Genomic DNA, 22073 nt, shown 5'->3' with positions numbered 1-22073 from the left:
ACATTATGTTTGCAGTTTGTGCAGAGTTGTAGTTTATTTTCTTTTGCTCCATTGTATGAAGATTTCATATTTTACCTAGCTGTCCTGCTGTTTATGAGCATATCTGTTTTCTATTTTGAGTGATGACAATCACTGTTATGGATATTCTTGTACATTTCTGTGGATGAACAGGTACACATTTCTGTTGGGTTATAGGATATGCATATATATTCAGTTTTATGAGATGTGGCTAAATACTTTTCCAAAAATCATTTTACCAATTTACAATCTCAGCAGCAGCATATGAGAATTCCCATACTTTACATTCATGGCAGTTTTGGTATTGTCACCCTTTTATTATTGTTTTTGCTACTATTTTGATGACTTTAACCACTTTGATGGATGTGTAATGTTATGGCACTCTGATTTTAATTTACCTTTCTCTGATCATTAATGTGGGTGATAATTTTTTCATACATTTATATGTATATTCTTTGAAGTTTCTTATTCATTTTTTCTATGGGTTGATTATAATTTCTTGGTGACTGTAGCACTCTTTTCTTATGGATTCAAATCCTTTGTTTTACTTTATGGTGTCTTTTGGTGATTACTTTAAATGTAGTCCAAATTATTAGCCTTTTCTTTGACAGCTAGTATATCAGATATCCTGTTTAATAAAAGTCTTTGCTTACCGTACAAGCTACAAGATATCCTCCGATATTATCTTTGGAAAATTTTGTTGGTTTTGGCTATTTGGATCTACAATCACCTTAGAATGACATTTTAGGTGTGTAAGGTAAAGACCCTATTTTATTATCTGTCTGTATGGGTGAGAGACTGGTATGTGAATCTCTATTCTGTTCCATTGTGTGTTAAGTCTTGATGTCTAGAATAACAAATCTTTCCACTTTGAGTTTTTTAAAGACTGTTTTAGGTCCCTTTAATATACAATTTAGAAACAGTTTGTCATATCCACCAAAATACACATGTGTACTTGAGATGTTGATTAGAATTGCATTTAACTATCAGTTTAGAGAAAAATGAGATAACCGAGACCTAAATACACAAATGTTATAAATCCATTCATATATATTTAAGTCATTTTTATTTCTTCTCATTGCAGTTTGATAAGTTTCTTCCTAGAGGCCAGGCACATTTATATTCAGTGGCTCCTTAGGGATTTGAGTTTTTAAATGCTACTTTAAAGTACTTTTTTTGGTTAGTTTGTATTTGATGTACAACACTGTGTAAATTTAATGTGTATGGGTTGATTTGATACTTTTGTATTGCAATAAGGTTGCCATGGTAGCATTAGTACCTCTATTTTGTGACGTAGTTATCATTTCTTCTAGTATTGGGGACAATTAAAGTCTAGCCTCTTAGCAATATTTACAATATGGTTTTGTTGTCTGTAATCACTGTACTGTATTAAGTCTCCAGGACTTAATTTTCTGTTTGGAAGTATGTGCCCCTAAACAACATCTTTCTCATTCCCCCCACCCCAACCTCTGATAACCTCCATTTTACTCTCTGCTTTTAAAATTACAATTTTGATCAAATAATTTTCATATATAAGAGGTACCATTTCTCTGTCTGACCTATCTCAGCATAATCTCAAGGCCCATCTGTGTTATCGCAAATGGAGTGTCCTTTTTTTTCTCATGGCCAAATAGTATTTCATTGTATATTTATACCACATCATCTTTGTCCATTCATTTGTTGGTGGACACTTAGGTTGTTTCCATATCTTGGTTATTGTGAAAAATGTTGCAGTAAACATGGGAGTGGAGATAATCTCTTCAATACCATATTTTTATTTCCTTTGGACATATATCTAGAAGTGGAATTGGTGGATCATATGGCAGTTGTAATTTTCTTTTTTAATTTAAATTTTAGTTAACATACAGTGCAGTATTTGTTTCTGGAGTAGAATTCAGTGATTCATCACTTACATACAACACCTAGTGGTCCTCACAAGTGTCCTCTTCAGTACCCATCACCCATCTAGCCCAACCCCTACCCACCTCCTCCATCAGTCCTCAGTTTGTCTCTATCCTTAAGAGTCTCTTATGGCTTGTTTCACTCCTTCCTTTTTTTCTTTACCTGCTTTCTATATGTTCATCTCTTTTCTTTCTTAAATTCTACGTGAGTGAGATCATATAGTATTGCCTTTCTCTGACTGACTTATTTCAATTACCATAATGCACTCTAGCTCCATCCATGTCATTACAAATGGCAAGATTTCTTTCTTTTTCATGGTTGAGTAACATTTATCCATTCATCAGTTGATGTATATTTGGGCTCTTTCTATACTTTGGATATTATTGATAATGCTGCTATAAACATTGAGGTGTATGTATCTCCTTGAATTATATTTTTTGTATTCTTTGGGTAGATACCTAGTAGTGTGATCACTGGGTCATTGGGTAGTTCTATTTTTAACTTTCTGAGGAACCTCCAAACTGTTCTCCAGAGTGGCTACACCAGTTTGCATTCCCACCAACAGTGAGAGAGTTCCCTTTTCTCCACATACTTACCAACACCTGTTGGTTCTTGTGTTATTAATTTTAGCCATTCTGATGTGTGTGAGGTGGTATCTCATCATGATTTTGATTTATATTTCCTTAATGATGAGTCATGTTGAGCATCTTTTCATGTGTCTATTAGCCATCTGGATGTCTTTGGAAAAATGTCTATTCATGTCTTTTGCCCATTTCTTAACTGTATTATTTATTTTTGGGTGTTGAGTTTGGTAAGTTCTTTATAGATTTTGCATACTAGCCCTTTATCAAATACGTCATTGACAAATCTTCTACCATTTTGTAGGCTGCCTTTTAGTTTTGTTTAGTTCACTGTGAAGAAGCTCCTATCTTGATGAAGTCCCAATAGTTCATTTTTGCTTTTGTTTCCCTTGCCTCCAGGGATGTGTCTAATAAGAAGTTGTTATGGCCAAGGTCAAAGAGGTTGCTGCCTGTGTTCTCCTCTTAGGATTTTGATGGTTTCTTTTCTCATATTTAGGTCTTTCATTGATTTTGAATTTGCTTTTATCTGTGATATAAGAAAGTGGTCAAGTTTCATTCTTCTGCATGTTGTTGTCCAGTTTTCTCAACACCATTTGTTGAAGAGACTTTTTTCCATTGGATATTCTTTCCTGCTTTGTTGCAGATTAGTTGACCATATAGTTGTGGGTCCATTTCTGGGTTCTCTGTTCTGTTTCATTGATCTATATGTCTGTTTTGGGTGCCAGAACCATACTGTCTTGAAGATCACAGGTTTGTAATACAGCTTGAAATCCAGAATCATGATGCCTCCATTTTTGTTTTTCTTTTTCAGAATTGCTCTGACTACTTGGGATCTTTTCTGGTTCCATACAAATTTTAGGATGTTTTAGCTCTGTGAAAAATGATGGCATTATTTTGATAGGGATTGCATTAAATGTGTAGATTGCTTTGGGTAGGATAGACATTTTTAAAATGTTTGTTCATCTAGTCCATGAGATTGGAATGTTTTTCCATTTCTTTGTGTCCTCTTCAATTTCTTTCATAAGTGTTCTATAGTTTTCAGAGTACAGATATTCAACCTTATTAGTTAGGTTTATTCCTAGGTATCTTACTGTTTTTGATGCAATTGCAAATGGGATTGATTACTTGATTTCTCTTTCTGCTACTTTGTTTTTGGATATAGACATGCAACCAAATTCTACCAGTTGATTTTATATCCTGCAACTGTGATGAATTCCTGTATTGTCCTAGCAGTTTGTTGGTGAAGTCTTTAGGTTTTCTAGATAGAGTATCATATTGTCTTCAAATAGTGAAAGTTTGATGTCTTCCTTACTGAGTTGGATGCCCTTTACTTATTTTTGTTGTCTGATTGCTGAGGCTAAGACTTTCAGTACCATGTTAAATAGTAATGGTAAGAGTGGCCATCCTGTCTTATTCCTGACCATAAAGGGAAAAGCTTTCAATTTTTCCTCATTGAAGAGGAGATTAGCTGTGGGTCTTTGTATATGGCCTTTATGATGTTGAAATGTGTTCCATCTATCCCTATTTTGTTGAAGATTTTTATCAAAGTAGCCTGCTATATTTTGTCAAATATTTTTTCTGCATCTATTGACAGGATCATATCATTCTTATCCTTTCTTTTGTTAATGTGGTATCACACCGATTGATTTGCTAATATTGAACAAACCCTGCTGACTAGGAGTAAATCCCACCTGAATGTAGTGGTAATTCTTTTAATGTACTGTTGAATTTGATATTTTATTGATAATTTTTGCATCCATCTTCATCAGAGATATTGACCTATAATTCTTCTTTTTAGTGGGGTCTTTGTCTTATTTTGGAATCAAGGTAATGCTGGTTTCATAGAATGGGTTTGGGAGTTTCCTTCCATTTCTATTTTTTGGAACAGTTTGATAAGAATATGTATTAATTCTTTAAATGTTTGGTGAATTCTCATGGTAAGCCATCTGGCCCAGGACTTTTGTTTGTTGGGAGAGTTTTGATTACTTATTCAACTTCTTTGCTGATTATGAGTTCAAGTTTTCTATTTCTTTCAGTTTCAGTTTTGGTAGCTTGTAGGTTTCTAGGAATTCATGCATTTATTTCTTCAAGATTGCCCTGTTCATTGGCATATAATTTTTCATAGTATTCTCTTATAATTGTTCATATTTTTGTGGTATTGATTGTGATCTCTCCTCTCATTCATGATTTTACTTATTTGTATTTTTTCTGTTTTCTTTTTGTTAAGTCTGGCTAGGGGTTTATCAGTTTTATTAATTTTTTTCAAGAGCTACCACTTAATTTCATTAATCCATTCTATTGTTTTTGTTTGGTTTCTATATCATTTCTTTCTGTCCTAAGCTTTATTTTTATCCTTCTTTTGGTGGCTTTAAGCTTTACTTACTGTTCCTTTTCTAGCTCCTTTAGGTGTAAGTTTAAGTTGTGTACTTGAGACTTTTCTTACTTCTTGAGGTAGGCCTATATTGTAATATACTTCCCTTTTAGGACTGCCTTTGCTGCATCCCAAAGCTTTTGGACTGTCATGTTTTCATTTTCTTTTTTTTTTTTTTTAAGATTTTTTTTTTTAATTTTTTTTTTTATTTATGATAGTCACAGAGAGAGAGAGAGGCAGACATAGGCAGAGGGAGAAGCAGGCTTCACGCACCGGGAGCCCGACGTGGGATTCGATCCCGGGCCTCCAGGATCGCGCCCCGGGCCAAAGGCAGGTGCTAAACCACTGCGCCACCCAGGGATCCCTTTTTTTAAGATTTTTTAAAAAAATTATTTATTCATGGAAGACAGAGAGAGAGAGAGAGAGGGAGAGAGAGGCAGAGGGAGAAGCAGGCTCCTTGCAAGGAGCCCAACGTGGGACTCGATCCTGGCTCCCCAGGATCATATTCTGGGCTGAAGGCGGTGCTAAACCGCTGAGCCACCCAGGCTGCCCATGTTTTCATTTTCATTTACTTCCATTAAAAGAAAAATTTAAGTTTCTTCTTTAATTACCTGGTTAATCCATTCTTTTCTTAGTAGGATGTTCTTTAACCTCCATATGTTTGTGGTCATTCCATGTTTTTTCTTGTGATTGACTTCAAGTTTCATAGTGTTGTGGTCTGAAAATATGCATGATATGATCTTGATGTTTTTGTACTTGTTGAGGGCTGATTTGTGACCCTGTTCTGTAAAGTGTTCTATCTGCACTCAAAAAGAATGTGTATTCTGCTGCTTTAGGATGAAATGTTCTGAATATATCCGTTAACTCCATCTGGTCCAGTGTGTCATTCAAAGCCCTCATTTCCTTGTTGTTTTTCTGCTTAGATGATCTGTCCATTGCTGTACGGAGGGGGTTAATGGTCCTTACTATTATTGTATTAATATTAATGAGTTTCTTATGCTTGTTATTAATTGATTTATGTATCTGGGTGCTCCCAAGTTGGGGGTATAAATATTTACAATTGTTAGATCTTCTTGATGGATAGACCCCTTAATTAGGATATAATGCCCTCCTTTTTTTTTATGCCCTTCTTCATCTATCATTACAGTCTTTGGTTTGAAACTTAGTTTGTCTGATACAAGTATGGCTACTCTGGCTTTCTTTTTTTTAATTTAATTTTATTTTAAATTTTATTTATTTATTCATTAAAGACACACACACACATACAGAGAGGCAGAGACATAGGCAGAGGGAGAAGCAGGCTCCATGCAGGAAGCCCAATGTGGGACTCGATCCCAGGACCCCGGAATCATGCCCCAAGCCAAAGGCAGATGCTCAACCGCTGAGCCACCCAGGTGTCCCTACTCTGCCTTTCTTTCGACATCCATTAGGATAGATGGTTCTCCATCCCCTCACTTTCAATCTGCAGGTATTTTCTGTCTGAAATGAGTCTCTTATAGGTAGTATATAGTTGGATTTTGTTTTTAAATCCATTCTGATATCTTATGTATTTTTTAGAAAAAAAATTATTCATTCATTCATGAGAGACACACAGAGAGAGGCAGAGACATAGGCAGAGGGAGAAGCAGGCTCCCTCCCTGAGGGGAGCCTGATGCGGGACTCGATCCTAGGGCCTCAGAATCGATCTGAAGCCACCCAGATACCCATACCCTATGTAATTTGATTGGAGCACTTAGTCTATTTATATTCAGAGTGATTATTTAAATATATGAGTTTAGTGTCATTGTGATACCTGTAGAGTTGGTGTTTCTGGTGATGTTCTTTGGTCATTTCTAGTCTTTCTTGCTTTTGGTCTTTTTCCCCACTCAAAGAGTCCCCCTTAAAATTTCTTGCAAGACTGCTTTAGTGATTATGAACTCCTTTAATTTTTGTTTGGGAACCTCTTTATCTCTTCTATTCTGAGCGACAACCTTGTTGATAAAGTATTCTTGACTACATATTTTTCCCTTTCAGTACTTGAATATTTCTTGCCATTCCTTTCTGGCCTGCCAATATCCTGTGGGAATCCTTTTCTGTCTTCCCTTGTTGGTTAAGGAATTTATTTTTTCCATGCTGCTTTCAGCATTATTGCCTTGCCTGTGTATTTCCTGAAGTTGACTATGATATACTTTGGTTTTTATTGAATTTATTGGGTGTTTTCTCTTCTTGGATTTGAATGTCAGTGCTCTTGTCCACATTAGGACAGTTTTCATCTATAATTGCTTGAATAAACCTTTTGTCCCTTTTTCTCTCTCTTCATCTTAAGGGCTCCTATGATATGAATGTTACTACATTTTAATAAGTCGTTGAGTTCCTTATATGTAACTTTGTGGCCTATTACCATTTTTTCCCTCTTCTTTTCAGCTTCGTTATTTTCTATAATTTTATCTTCTATATATAGAAGATAAAATAAGTGATATATATATATATGAATAAGTGATATATCACTTATTCATTCCTCTACTTTGTGCATCCTTGTTTTGATGTCCCCCCTTTGGTCTGCATCTTGGTTATGGCATTTTTAATTTCAGCCTGTCTAGATTTTAGTTCTTTTATCTCTTTAGTAAGGGTTTCTCTAACTTCTTTTTTGCTTTTTTCAAGCCCAGGTAGTAGCCATATAATTGTTGTTTTTAATTTTGGTTCCAACATCTTACTTATATCTGCATTGATTAAATACCTGGCTCTGAGTTCTATCTCCTGTTCTTTCTTTGATGAATTCTTCCATCTCATTATTTTGTTCAGAAAAGAAAAGAAGATAGAAAGAAAAAACCCAAACAAAAAGCAAAGGAAAAACAAACAAACAAAGAAACAAAAAACTAGATCCTGAGTGTGTTTTGGTCTGCGTGTTAAAAGAATCCCCATCCCAATATAAATAAAAAATAAGTGAAGGTTAACTATATATAGGTAAACTATATGTATTTTACATATATAAAGATAAAAGTCTAAAAAAATTAATAATGAAAAATAAATTGAAAAAAATTAGAAACTAAATGAAAATAAAATAAAAAAAAGATTAAAAATATAAAGGAAGCTGGATCCTACTTCCCGTAGATCTGAAGCTTTGCAGCACTCTGATTAGTAGACTTGGTGTGAAGGAGTTCTTTGGGCTGGTTTTCTGGCACCGGGGCCTCTTGTGCTGATTCTCAGGTGGACCTGCCCAGGTGGAAATGGGCCTCTAGGATGCCGGGGGGGCGGGGCTTAGCGTAGGGTGCTCTGACCTCTGCTAGGCGGCTCGCTTGCTCCCAGAAGGCTTTCAGCGCTGATGGGGGGGGGGGGGGGGATGGCTGCACCTGCTCCCTAACCCTGGCGCTGAAAGCTCATGCCCCTGCCCCTACAGTGAGCCCTCACAGATGAGCAGTCAATCACTTTTGCTGCGGGATTTCTGTCAGAACCCTGCGTTCACCCTGCCTGTGCCCAAGATTTTTATCTCAGATGCAACTGAGTTTCAAAACTCCAAATTTTAGGGACTCCCACAGCATGGAGTTGCACTGTTCCTCTGGGGGAGGGGAGGGTCTCCCCACACTTTTGCCATTTGCTGGCGCGTTCCAGGAAAACGATCTTATTACTGCAGAGCAGTTCACAGTTTCTTGCAACATGGAGCAGAAACATGGCACTAAGACCCGCAGCTTTCAGCTGGCTTCCTTGCTAGTGTGCCTGGGAACAGTGCAGAGTTTGGCGTCCCCCATTCTTGCGACCCAGGGGATCCTCAAGCCACGCTGTTACACCTGGGATTCCACCTGGCCTCACCATCTGAGCACCTTTAAGCTATGCACATTTCCCACGGTAGCAGACTTCTAAAAGTTCAGATTTTGTGGTAGCCTCTGGAAGCAGGCCCCCTCTCCTCCACCATATTCAGTCATCTCTCTCCTGTGTGTGCTCTCTGCACCTCCTACCTTCCAAAAGGTGATTGCTTTTCTCCTTGTAGACTTGCAGTTTTTGTCCTCTCACACCTCTGGTTGGTTTCTTGGTTGTTTGGAATGATTTGCTAACTATCTAGCTGTGTTTGAGGGAGGAGACAAACCTAGGGTCCCCCTACTCCTCCACCATCTTACTCCTCTGGCAGTTGTATTTTCAATATTTAGGGAACCTCTATAGTGAACTCCACAGTGGCTGAACTGGTTTACCAGCAGTGCACTGTGTTTCTCTATATCCTCACCAGCACTTGAGCTTGTCTTCTTGATGGTTACTACTCTTACAGGTGTGAAGTGATACCCCATTGTGGTTTTGATTTGTATTTCCCTGAAGGTTAGTGATATATAGCACCTTGGGATGTACCTATTGGCAATATAGATGTCTTCTTTGGAAAAATGTCTGTTTAGTTCTTCTGCCCATTTTTCAAAATCAGTTTTTTTTTCTTTTTGTTACTGAGTTGTATGCATTCTCTATAAACTTTGAGTATTAATGCCTTATCTGATACATAGTTTGCAGATTTTTTCCTCTCATTCTGTAGGTTGCATTTTCATTTTGTTTCTTTTGCTGTGCAGAAGCTTTCTTTCTTTTTTTTTTTTTTAAAGATTTTATTTATTTATTCATGAGAGATACACACAGAGAGAGAAGCAGAGACAGAGGCAAAGGGGAGAAGCAGGCTCCATGCAGGGAGCCCGATATGGGACTTGATCTCTGGTCTCCAGGATCAAGCCCTGGGCTGAAGGCGATGCTAGACTGCTGAGCCACCAGTCTGCCCTGTGCAGAAGCTTTTAAGTTTGATGTAGTCCCACTTGCTGATTTTTTTTCTTCTGGTGCTTGTGCTTTTAGTGCCATATCCACAAAATCATTGTTAAGACAGATGTTGAGGAGCATCTTCCCCATGTTTTATTCTAAGAGTTTTATGGTTTCAGTTCTTATGTTTACATCTTTGATCCATTTTGAGTTAATTAGCGTTAGAGGTGTAAAATAGGAGTCTAGTTTCATTTTTCTGCATGTGGTTATCCTGTTTCCTCAACACTATTTGTTGAACACTGCCCTTTTCACACTGGGTGTTTCTGCTCCTTTGTCAAATATTAGTTGACTATACATGCAGGGGCTTAATTCTTGGCTCTGTATTCTGTTTCCTTGGTTTGGGCGTCCTTTTTTTTTTTTTTTTTTTAAGATTTATTTCTTTATTTGAGAGAGAGAGAGAGTGTGCGTGGAAGGAGGAAGGAGGGACCAAGGAAGAGAATCTTCAGGCAGACTCCCTACTGAGTCTAGAGCTTGACTCAGGGCTCCATCCCATGACCCATGACAGCATGACCTGAGTTGAAACCAAGAGTTGGGTGCTCAAAGAGCTACCCAGGTGCTCCGGGAATCTATTTTTTATATCAGATTATAAAAGTATGATGTTTAAGCATTTTTAAAAGTTTATTTTATGTTTGTTCATGGAGAAATACAATTGATTTTTTATATTGAGCTTGTATTCAGAACCATGTGATATTTATTTATAATAGTTTATCTGTAATTTATTTGAAATTTTTATACAATCATGTCCTCATAAATAATGGCATTTTTAATTTCTTCTCCAATCTCTTGTCTGTCTTGTTTAACAACTTCTAGACTGAATAGGGATAATTTTGAAATAGAATACAGAGTGATGATAATGGCATTGTTTTTTCTTTCCCAGATTTAGAAGGAGAAACCTACAAAATTTCAGCATTTAATTACATAACCAAGTTTCTTCTATTCCAGAGAGTTTCTATCAAGGATGGATTTTATCAAATGCTTTTCTGATACTTCTATTGAGAATACCTTTTTCTTTGTTCTGTTCATATGGAATATTACATGAATTTAATTATAAAATACAAGCTTACTTTATTTTCCTGGAATCAACCAACTTACTTGTGATATATCATTCTTTTAATGTTCTGCTGAATTTGGATTGCTAATATTGCGTTTTAGATTTTTTTCATCCATGTTCAGGAACGTATTTGGCCTGTAATTATCCTTTTTTTTAATGTCCTTTTTATATTTCGGTAACTCTGTTATGTTGGTCTAATAAAATAAGTGTATTTTATTAGTGTTCTCTCTTTTTCTAATCTTTGGTGGAATTTGTGTAAGATTAGTGTTGCTTTTTCCCTAAGGGTTTGGGTAGAATTTGTTCATCTAGCAACATGAATGTGCCTAATGAGACATTTAAAAAATTTTAGTTTAGTTTGAGTTATGGGGGACACCCAAGTGGCTCAGTTAGTTAAGCATCTGCCTTGGCTCAGGTCATGATCCTGGGATTGAGCCCCATGTTGGGCTCCCTACTCAGCAGGGAGCTTGCTTCTCTCTCACCCTCTGCTGCTCCCCCTGCTTGTGTTCTCTTGCTCTCTCTTTGTCAAATAAATAAGTAAAAAATCTTTTAAAAAATTTGAGTTCTGGGATTACTCACATTTTCCCATTTCATTTGTCAGTTTGGATAAATTCCTTTTTAAAAGGAGAGATAATTTAATAATTTTATCTAATGTTAAAAAATGTTTAAAGTTATTTTAAATTCTATTTTTTAAATGTCTGTAGGATCCGTATAATGTTTCCATTTTTATTTCTGACATTGCTTAATTGTATCTTTACTTGATTATATTTGTCAGAGGTTTTGAATTTTATTCACTCTTTTAGGGGACTTCCTTTTTTTTTGTTGTGAGTTTTTATTTAAATTCCAGTTAGTTAACATACAGTATAATAAATTGGTTTCAGGTGTACAATTTAGTGATTCAACACTTCCATGCAGTGCTAGTACTCATCACAAGTTCCCTCCTTAATTCTTATCACCTATGTAACCTAATCACTGCATTTCCTCCCCTCTGGTAACCATCAGTTTGTTCTCTATAGTTCCTTGGTTTGCATCTCTCTCTCTCTCTCTCTCTCTGTCTCTCTCTCTCTCCCTCCCTCTCCCCTCCATCCTCTCATTTTCTCTACCCCATCACTTTATTCATTATTTTGTTTCTTAAATTCACATATGAGTGAAATCCTATGGATTTGTCATTCTCTGACAGATGTATTTCACTTAGCATAACATTCTCTAACTCCATGCATGTCATTGCAAATGGCAAGATTTTATTCTTTTTTATGGCTGAGTAATGTTCCATTGTGTGTGTGTGTGTGTGTGTGTGTGTGTGTATGTGTATTCTTTATCCATTCATCAGTTGCTGGACACTTGGGCTGTTCCATAGTTTGGCTATTGTAGATAATGCTATTATAAACATTGAGGTGCATGTATCTCTTTGAATTAGTATTTTTGCATTTTTTGGGTAATTATCTATAGTACCATTGCTGGATCTGTAAGATATTTCTATTTTTAACTTTTTGAGAAACCTCTGTACTGTTTTCCGCAGTGGCCGTACCAGTTTGCATTTCTACCAACAGTGAAAAGGTGTCTTTTTTCTCCACATCCTTGCCAACACCTGTTGTTTCTTGTGTTTCTAGCCACTCAGACAGGTGTGATATAATATCTCACCTGTGGTTTTGATTTGTATTTTTCCTGAGGATCAGTAATGTTGAATATCTTTCCATATGGCCACCAGTATGGCTTTTTTTGAAAAATGTTTATTCATGTCTTTTGCCCATTTTTTCATTGGATTGTTTATTTTCTGGGTGTTGACTTTTATAAGATTTTTCTATATTTTGGATACTAACCCTTTATTAGTATATGTCATTTGCAGATATCTTCTCCTATTCTGTAGGTTGCCCTTTTTTTGGGCTGCTTTCTTCAATGTGCAGAAGCTTTTTATTTTGATGATGTCCCAATAGTTTTTATTTTTGCATTTGTTTTCCTTGTCTCAGGACACATATATAAAAGGAAATTGCTACAGCGGATGTCAAAGAGGTACTGGATGTGTTCTCCTCTGGGATTTTTATGCTTTCTGCTGTCACATCCACTTTGAATTTATTTTTGTGTTTGTGGTAAGAAAGTGGTCCAGTGGGGATCCCTGGGAGGCTCAGCAGTTTGGCGCCTGCCTTTGGCCCAGAGCGCGATCCTGGAATCCCGGGATGAGTCCCGCATTGGGCTCCCGGCATGGAGCCTGCTTCTCCCTCTGCCTGTCTGTCTCTCTCTCTCTCTCTCTCTCTCTGTCTATCATAAATAAATAAATAAATCTTAAAAAAAGAAAGAGGTCAGTTTCATTCTTTTGCATGTTGCTGTACAATATTCCCAAGAAGAGACTGTCTTTTTTCCTGTGGGATATTCTTTCCTGTTTTGTTAAAGATTAATTGAACATATAATTAGGGATTCACTTCTGGATTTTCTGTTCCATTTTTCTAGGTTTCTATTTTTGTGCCAGTGCTATACTGTTTTGATCACTACTGCTGTGTCATATATCTTGATGTCTGAATTTGTGACACCTCTAGCCTTGCTTTTCTTTTTCAAGATTGCTTTGGTTATTCAGGGTCTTTTGTGGTTCCATAGAAATTTTAGGGTTCTAGCTCTGTGAAAAATGCTGGCAGTATTTTGGTTGGGATCGCATTGTGTAGATTGCTTTGGGTAGTACAGACATTTTAACAATATTTGTTCTTCCAGTTGATCACCATGAAATATTTTTCCATAGCTAAGAAAATACCCCTTTTTTATATTACACTGAAACATTTTCAAAGACCTCTGCTCTCCTATAGATTTAGTCTTTACGATGTTACTCTTATTATTCTTTTGTGTATGTTATTTTTATATACCCTTCCAGGTTTATAACTTCTTTTTTATTTTTATTTTTTTAAAGATTTTATTTCTTTATTCATGAGAGGCAGAGACACAGGCAGAGGGAGAAGCAGGTTCCCCACAGGGAGCCTGATGTGGGACTCGCTTCTAGAACCCCAGGATCACACCCTGAGCCAAAGACAGACGCTCAACCGCTGAGCCACCTAGGCATCACTATAACTTCTTTTTTAAATGCCGACCAGGGATGCTTTGAGCAGTCACATTCACATGTTCTCTTTAGAGTTGATTGAGTATACTGTAATGCTAATTGTGTCAAGACTATTGCAGAAATATAATTTGTAAGCATGACTATGATGCAGTGATTTAAAAAAAAATCTGTAGTATGTTATTTATTAGAAAGCATGTACACCATGATTACAGCTACATAAATAATTCAGTATAGACAATAGACAATAATATATTCAGTGCATGCTGTCACATGTGGTACTGGTTAGATATTGTTTTTCTTATTCCCCTTACCCCAAAGCAATTCTATAGAGTTGTGCTATTGGTTTTTTTACAATTAAATTGTCAATACAAACCAAAATATTGTGAGTACAATTTTGTCTACTATCATGGATGTACTTTTTATCCAGTCAGATATTTTACAAAAAGTTCAAATGAGCTAAAATAGGCATATGAATGGATCTTTCTTCATTTCTCTAATACAAATTATGTGTTTATTGCTAGCTTATTTCAAAAACTACTTAGAATGATTAGTAAGAAAAGTAAGACATCATAAAATAAAAAAATTAGCTATCAGTATAAAGAAAAAAACAACAACAAAGAATAAAATGGAGCCAGAAATGGGGCTGATAAAAATCATGTATTGTGTTAACTCCAAAACATGAGGCAAATGGGACATATGCTTATTTTAAGTTTTTCAATAGCCAAAACAATAAACAAATTTGGTTAACACAGTGGTCCATAAGATGAAAAAAGTACAAATAAACTCAAGATACCATCCAACTATTGAATATTTAGGTTAGGCTATGAAATTCTAGTTTAGAAATAGTTATCTTCAGAACTCTCTCATAGAAAATATTGTGTGATGGGATGAATATTTTCAGCTGTCTTCTTTTAGTGAACCTAGCAGTCTTTTTTTCTTAGAGGTCACACCCAAGCGCAGTTTAGCTGAAGTAATTCTTGAGGAAAAAGAGTCCTTGGGTGGCTTGAGATAGGTTTTATCTATGCACTCTGTGGGTGAATGGAATATATGTAAAGAAATGGATGAACTGTATACTTTTTTGAATTTTTTTAGTTTTCTCCCGCAAACATAAACATATTATTTATGCAGAATTAGACATCCAATGTTATATTAGTTTTGGGTGCACAGCATAGTGGGGTTAACTAGTAGCCAACTTGTGATTTCAACCATGATTTCAGGGTCCTTGAATTGAGCCCCACATCGGACTCCATGCTCAGTGGAGAGTCTGCTTGTGGATTCTTTCTCTTTTGCTCTTATTTTGCCCCTCCCCCTACTTTCTTTCTCTTTTTCTCCCCCTTTGAAATAAATAAATAATCTTTGAAACAATTCTATACATTTTACACAATAACTATAATTCCCATCTGTCACTATATGCTATTATAATATTTTTGAATATAATTCCCTTTCCTGTATTTTTTATCTTCCTTTATCTATTTTATAACTGGAAATTTGTACCTCTTGAATCCTCTTCACCTATTTCTCCCATATCTTCTGGTAACTACCAGTTCTCTGTATTTATGAGTCTGTCTTTTTTGTTTTTTCATTTGTTTTTCTTGTTAGATTCCACATATAACTGAAATCATTTAGAATTTGTTTTTCTCTGTTTTATTTCACTTAGGATAATGCCTTTTAATTTGGTCTAGGTCACAAATGACAAGCTCTTGTTCTTTTTCATGCCTGAGTAATAATCCATTGTGTGTGTGTGTGCGTATGTGTACCCCACACCTTTTCCCATTCGTCTATTGATGGGCACTTCATTTGCTTCCGTATCTTGGCTATTATAAATAACGCTGCAATGAACATGGGGACAGAGGACCTGAATACACATTTTCCCAGAGACATGCAGATGGCCAACAGATATAAGAAATGATTCTCAACATCACTCATCATCCAGGAAATGCAAATCAAAACCACAATGAGATAATACCTCACACCAGTCAGAATGGCTAGTATCGAAAAGACAAGAAATAACAAGTGTTGGTGAGCGTGTGTTGATAAGATTATCCCTGTACACTGTGGTAGGAATGTAAATTGGTGCAACCACTGTTGAAAACAGTATGGAGTTTCCTTAAAAAAGTAAAAATAGTATTACCATATGATCTGGGAATTCCATAATGGGTATTTACCCATTTAAAGTACTGCCATGGGAACATATTCTTGTTTTAATCCAGATAGAAAATTATGATTTGATTTGTCACAAAACAATTTTTATTGCTCTTGACCCTTGTAGTTCATGTGTACATAATAATATCCTGGGTGAAAAGCAGGATATAGAAAAAAAACTCAAACACTAATTTTATTTTATTTTATTATTTTTTCAAACACTAATTTTAAAATATGTATTCACCCTCAGTCAGACTTCTCATTTTTGATAGGGGATTGTACTTCTTAGAATATCTGAGATACAGTTCTATAACTTGCCACCCAAATATAGATCTATCAGCCTTGATAGACACTTGAGTAGGGGCAGCACTGAGGAGTTTCTGAGGAAGTGAGGAACTCCAGACTAAGACTTATTCCCATATGTGTGGACATCCCATCCCCACTCACTGATGAGTCATAGGAATACCAATAGGATGGCAGTACTTCTCAGAGAGTAGTTTATCTTATTTTATTATTTTATTATATTTATTTTTAAAGATTTTACTTTATGAGAGAGAGAGAGAGAGACAGAGAGGGTGGGGGGCAGAGCACAGAGGGAGAAACAGGCTCCATGCAGGGAGCCCAATGTGGGACACAATCCCGGGACTCCAGGATCATGCCCTGAGCTTAAGGCAGATGCTTAACTGCTGAGCCACCCTGGCATCCCTCAGAGAGTAGTTTAGATTGTGCTTTAACATACAGACTAATGGACCATGAAATTTTCTTGCATAAAGCACTATCAGAAAAATGTTAACATGAGATATTTTAAACTGATAAACAAACCTTACTTTGGGTTGAAAAATCTCAATGAAATACTCTTAGAATGCTTAACTTTGAGTATTATATTTTCCAGTGGGTTCTCTAAAATAAACTATTTATGCGTTATAGCTCTGAGTTATTTTGGGGTTATTATTAAATATCTGCTATAAGTAGCTATTCTTTCTTTTTTGAAGTAGTAAGCTTATGGTCTATTTATGTCATTTTTGGTACGTGATTTTAAATCTTCTGATCTGCCTATGGTAGAAAGCTTATATTTGTTTTCTTTAATAAGAAGAAATGATCCAACTCAACAAAAGTTAAAAGAGACTTCAAGAATTTAAAGCATTGCCATGGGAACATATTCTTGTTTTAACCCAGATAGAAAATTATGATTTGATTTGTCAAAAAACAATTTTTATTGCTCTTGACCCTTGTAGTTCATGTGTATAGAATAATATCCTGTGGGAAAAGTGGGATATAGAATATGGTAGTTGGAGCAAGGGGCTTATAACCCTCCTTGGGAAAATAACAAATATATTTCTGGAATGTTAGAAAGAAATACAACAAAGAAAAAGAAATTCATGGATGGTTGAGGAAAGATCACAGGGCAATCATTACTTGAATTAAGAAGTTAGGAACAATCAGTGCAATTGCCAAGAGAGCTCTGGAGACCAAAGTGTGCTGAACTAGCTTCCTACCATAAAGCAAAGATTTAGTGTTGGTTTTATATCTTGATGTGTACATATGATGACAATTTTGAATTCCTCTGAAAAGGATATTTTATTTTATTTTATTTTTTTTGAAAAGGATTTTTTAAATACAAGAAATGATCTAATCAAAAATAGATTAAAAAATCAAAACAAGTAGTACTCATGATGTATTATTATTATTTTTAAAGATTTTATTTATTTATTTATGAGAGACACAGAGAGAGAGAGAGAGGCAGAGAGAGAGGCAGAGGGAGAAGCAGGCTCCATGCAGGGAGCCCGACGTGGGACTTGATCCTGGGTCTCCAGGATCACACCCTGGGCTGAAGATGGCGCTAAATGGCTGAGCCACCCAGGCTGCATGATGTGTTATTTTTGAATAACAGCATGTCATTATCATAGCTCTTTCCACATAATATTTGCTCCTACTTCATGCTACCCATATAAAAAAAGCCGTATAAAAAAACGGGCAGGTGTTTTTCCTGATTTACTGATAAGAACATCAAGACCTTGTAAAGTTAAGAGGTTTGTCTATGATGCAGCACTGATAATGTCCTAGGAGTTTTGTCTACTCCGTATTTTTCTTTATATTGTATATTTGCCAATAGAATTAGGTAGAACAGATTATTTAATAGCTTTGTTTTACATGTGATGTCCACAAAGTACCTTTTCAGTACCTTGTTAAGTAAATGAAGAAAAATGGGATTACCAGCTACTGTCACTGCTCATATTGATAAGCCATCTCTTCTATTTCTTTTGTATCTGATAATTCTGTTAATTCAGTAGACAGTTAAATGGCTTTTATGTAGTCATCATCACATTATCAAGTGCTAGGGGAGATTTATAGGACCTGTGTACATACTTCACATGCTGAAGGAGTTTTCAGTCAATTTGGGGAAAGATCAGATGTACTCAGAAAAATGTTAAGCCACCATCCTGGATGGCATACCATTACTTCTCAAAATGAAGGATGGCAGGGTGCTGTATTGATGTTCTGATGGAGGAGTGGTCCAGGTGAGGTGGGACTTCAGCTAGACTTTTACTGATAGATTAGATTCTATGAGTGGAGAGAACTGGAAAGGCATTGTAGTAGAGTGAAGCTTGATTTAGGGAACATGGAGAGATAAATTGGGGTGGGGGTGGATGGAATTTAGAAAAATTTAAATGATAGGTTGAAGAGTTGACATCTGTATGTTTTAAAAAGCCACAAAAGAAATTTGTGTTTTGCTTCTTTTCTGCTAGTGGAGCCATGCTATGAAGGAGCAATTTTGAGATTACCATCATAGCATTGTGATATATTACAATCCTGGGGTGTGGCTTCAAAAACTGGAGGACTGACTAAAATTTATTGTTGTTGTTTGTTTATATGAGGCTTATAAAGTGCTTTTAGCATACTTTGTATTTTGGTGAATTGTGAAATCCTAAGCGAAACTGTTTATCCTTTTTTTTTTTCTTTTTCTGTTTATCCTCTTGACTATTGTTGCCTTTTTTTATATGGTGCCAAGTCTGAGGCAGAGTGGGTCTGTTATTAAGATGATGAAGCTCTCTAGGCAAGAGTTCCTTTGTCAGGGAATGTACAGCTTGCCACCCGGCTAGGTGCTTGACTACACTTTCCATGAAAGGTTCATGTGTTGCAGACACGAAGGAAGCAGAATTCTGTGTTTAATGGTTGGCAGCAGAAAAGGAGACATTTTTCTAAAGCAGTGACTGGATGCTGCACTGCAGCAGGCCTTGACATTGTCTCTCACCCAAGTCTTACTCTGTTCTCGTAGGGATGAGGATATTCTCTGATTACGGTATATGTTTTGTTTGTTTGTTTTTAATTTGCTCTTCACCTCTATCATACTGTTATTCTCTTTACTTTACTTATGTTGATCAAAAGCTATGGGGAAATATACCTATAAGTAAGGAAAATGTCACAAAGAAACCTAGGGCATACGTCTATTGAGCGCATGCATCCTAAAATGGTTAAACATGTTATTCTGAAATCCTAATGAGCAATTTTCCAAGGTGTTTATAGGCCTCAAAGTGACTTCCTTTGTGAGATTTCCACTTTGCTCTCTGGCACTAGGTATAGTTATGAGCCTTCTCATTCTGTCCAGATTCTGTTGGTCGGCAGCTGGGAAGCACTTTCTTTGCCAGAAGATCCCTGTCCAATTCTTTTATTTTTGGCAGGTTCATTTACTTTTTCATGGTTTCAGTTCCAAACAGTTCCCAGCCTGGACCCAAGATAAGTCGGTTTCCTAGGCTTTTTGTTGTTGAAGGCAAGGAAGCTATTATTGTCCAGTGGTGCCCAAGTACAGCCTGTCCTTTGACTTTGCTACGAGTGTTTAAACAGATTTTAAAGGGACATCACATTCAAATGTCTTAAAGATGCTAGTTCAGGGAGTCCCCTGATTGAATGTCTGGATTTTCTGATAATTCCTTGCAGACCCCTATGGCATCTGTACCACTGAAGAAAGACCGAGTTTTGCTATAGAAAAGTAGTTGAGACAAGTATAGTCATGAAAATGAAATGACTATGTGAAAGGATGTTTATGTTATGAGTCTACATTGGATAGTATGCAGTGTTGTTTTATATGTGTATATACACCCCCAAAATGAATGTATATATATGTGTGTGTGTGTGTGTGTATATATATGATAGAAATGAAGTTGTAGTGATCAAAGATTTCATTTTTTTTCATGATTGATTAAAATAGCTTTACATTGTATTTATTTATTTTTATTTTTTATTTTTAAATATAGCAAGATCAACTTTATACCTGGGCTGCAGTCAGCCAACCCACTCACTCACTGGATTACACAGAAGGACAGTTTCCCAGGCGAGTCCCATCTGTTTGGCCACCATCTAAACCTCGTGATGAAGAACACAGGCCCAAGGATGCTGAAACAGGTGGGACCCCAGGAACAGTGCATGTTCTGAAAGTGCATAACATAAAGTACCTGTGCAGTGCTTACTGGCTAGTGAGTCTGCATTTCTTTTCTAAGTATTTCTTCGATTACAGTCTGCAGCTAACTCAAGTAAAATCACTGGGAGTCTTGTTAAATTGAAAATTTTTATGTTCCACCTTCAAGACTGCTGAGTCAGAATTTTAGGGAATGGGATACTGGAATTACACAGTTATTATTGTGTATACAAAAGTTTGCGAACTACTGCTACAAGTGACCATCTATAGCCACTACCTGAGCTTGAAGCTCTGTATCGTGTGGACTGAGAACTCCAAAGGGAAATTTCTGTCTCTTGCCTTCAAGGATGGTGACTACCTTACTTCTCTACTCTGACTGTCTTCCTTTACTGCTTTCCTTATGCTTTTCTTTTTTATTTTTTTTTTTAAATTTTTTTATTTATTTATGATAGTCACACACACACAGAGAGAGAGAGAGGCAGAGACACAGGCAGAGGGAGAAGCAGGCTCCATGCACCGGGAGCCCGACGTGGGATTCGATCCCGGGTCTCCAGGATTGCGCCCTGGGCCAAAGGCAGGCGCCAAACCACTGCGCCACCCAGGGATCCCCTCCTTATGCTTTTCTTGATCTTTTTCTTTACCTTCAGAGTGATAGAGATAAAAATTTCATTAAACCTAAATTTTAAATGATCTTTTCAAAACTACAATGTTCAGATGTATTTATTCTTCTTTAAAATTTTTCTTTTTGGTTGTTTTGTATCTTTTGTTAAAGTCTTTTGTGTTATTGTCTGGGAAGATAGCATGAGATTAATATCAGCTTTATATGGAGTCTGAAAGTGGGAAAACACTTTGTGTTTGTTTTAGGAATTAAGAATCATATTTGTGTAAGAATATTTTATGAAATTTGGTTGTTTAATTCCTTTTTTTACATTCTTTAATTTGGAATAATAAAATCCGGATTTCTCAGTGGACTGACTCATAAGTGGAAACTACATGGGAGGGCACCATTACTCTTTAGAAATCTACCCTCACCAAATTTTCCTAAATAGTAGCATGAATGTTAGAATTAAGAATTTTTATTATTTTTTATTTTTTTTATTTTTATTTTTATTTATTTATTTATTTATTTTTTGATTTTTTTTTTTTTTTAAGGTTCCTGGGTGGCTCGTTTAAGCATCTGACTTGTGATTTTGGCTTACGTCATGATCTCAGGGTCATGAGATTGAGCCCCAAGTTGAGCTCTGAGCTCAGCAGGGAGTGCGCTTGAGATTCTCTCTCTCCCTCTGATCCTGCCCCTGCTCATAGAAAGAAAGTGATTAATCTGGACTTGTAATAAAAGAGTATAACATAAGAGCATGGAGGTTTGTTACCTTGGGCAAATTTCTTAATCCTTGTACTCAATTCCCTTACCTGTAAAATGTCAATAAGAATAGCATCTACTACGTAGCACTGTTTTGAGGATTATATGAGTTAATGCATGTTAAAGCACAGTTAGCATTTAGGGTGCAATGCCAGGCTTGGTTTAAGTGTTTGCTACTGTTATCATTATTAGCACTATTTGATATCTTTATTAGTTTTCCATGAGTTCCCTTTAAAACCAACAATGGCCCACAGTGTCAAGGATTTTATTCTAGGCCCCTTTCCAAAGTGAATATGGTGTTTACAATCCAGTCTCGGGAGAGATGCATTTATTTACCTTTCTTTCTATTAAAGATCACATGTCCAGCTAAGTCAGAGTTCTTTCTATGGGACTCCACACTCAACCGTGCATGTCCCCTTTTTAATGTCTAATTAAATGC

At 36.2% G+C, this 22073-nt stretch overlaps 1 protein-coding gene across 2 annotated transcripts in view; it reads left to right on the top strand.

Moving 5' to 3' along the window:
- The window catches only part of FMN2 (formin 2), a 378878-nt gene that overhangs the window by 78587 nt on the left and 278218 nt on the right, over positions 1-22073 (top strand). For both annotated transcript variants that reach the window (XM_077901499.1, XM_077901498.1), the window contains one exon: positions 20114-20261. In XM_077901499.1, the coding sequence (XP_077757625.1) occupies positions 20114-20261 (148 nt within the window). The remainder of the gene's footprint in view (positions 1-20113; positions 20262-22073) is intronic.

Source organism: Canis aureus, chromosome 6 (assembly GCF_053574225.1).
Source record: "Canis aureus isolate CA01 chromosome 6, VMU_Caureus_v.1.0, whole genome shotgun sequence".
NCBI classification, from domain to species: domain Eukaryota; kingdom Metazoa; phylum Chordata; class Mammalia; order Carnivora; family Canidae; genus Canis; species Canis aureus.
The sequence above is the reverse complement of the archived record's forward strand: the minus strand, read 5'-3'. Positions and strand labels throughout refer to the sequence as shown.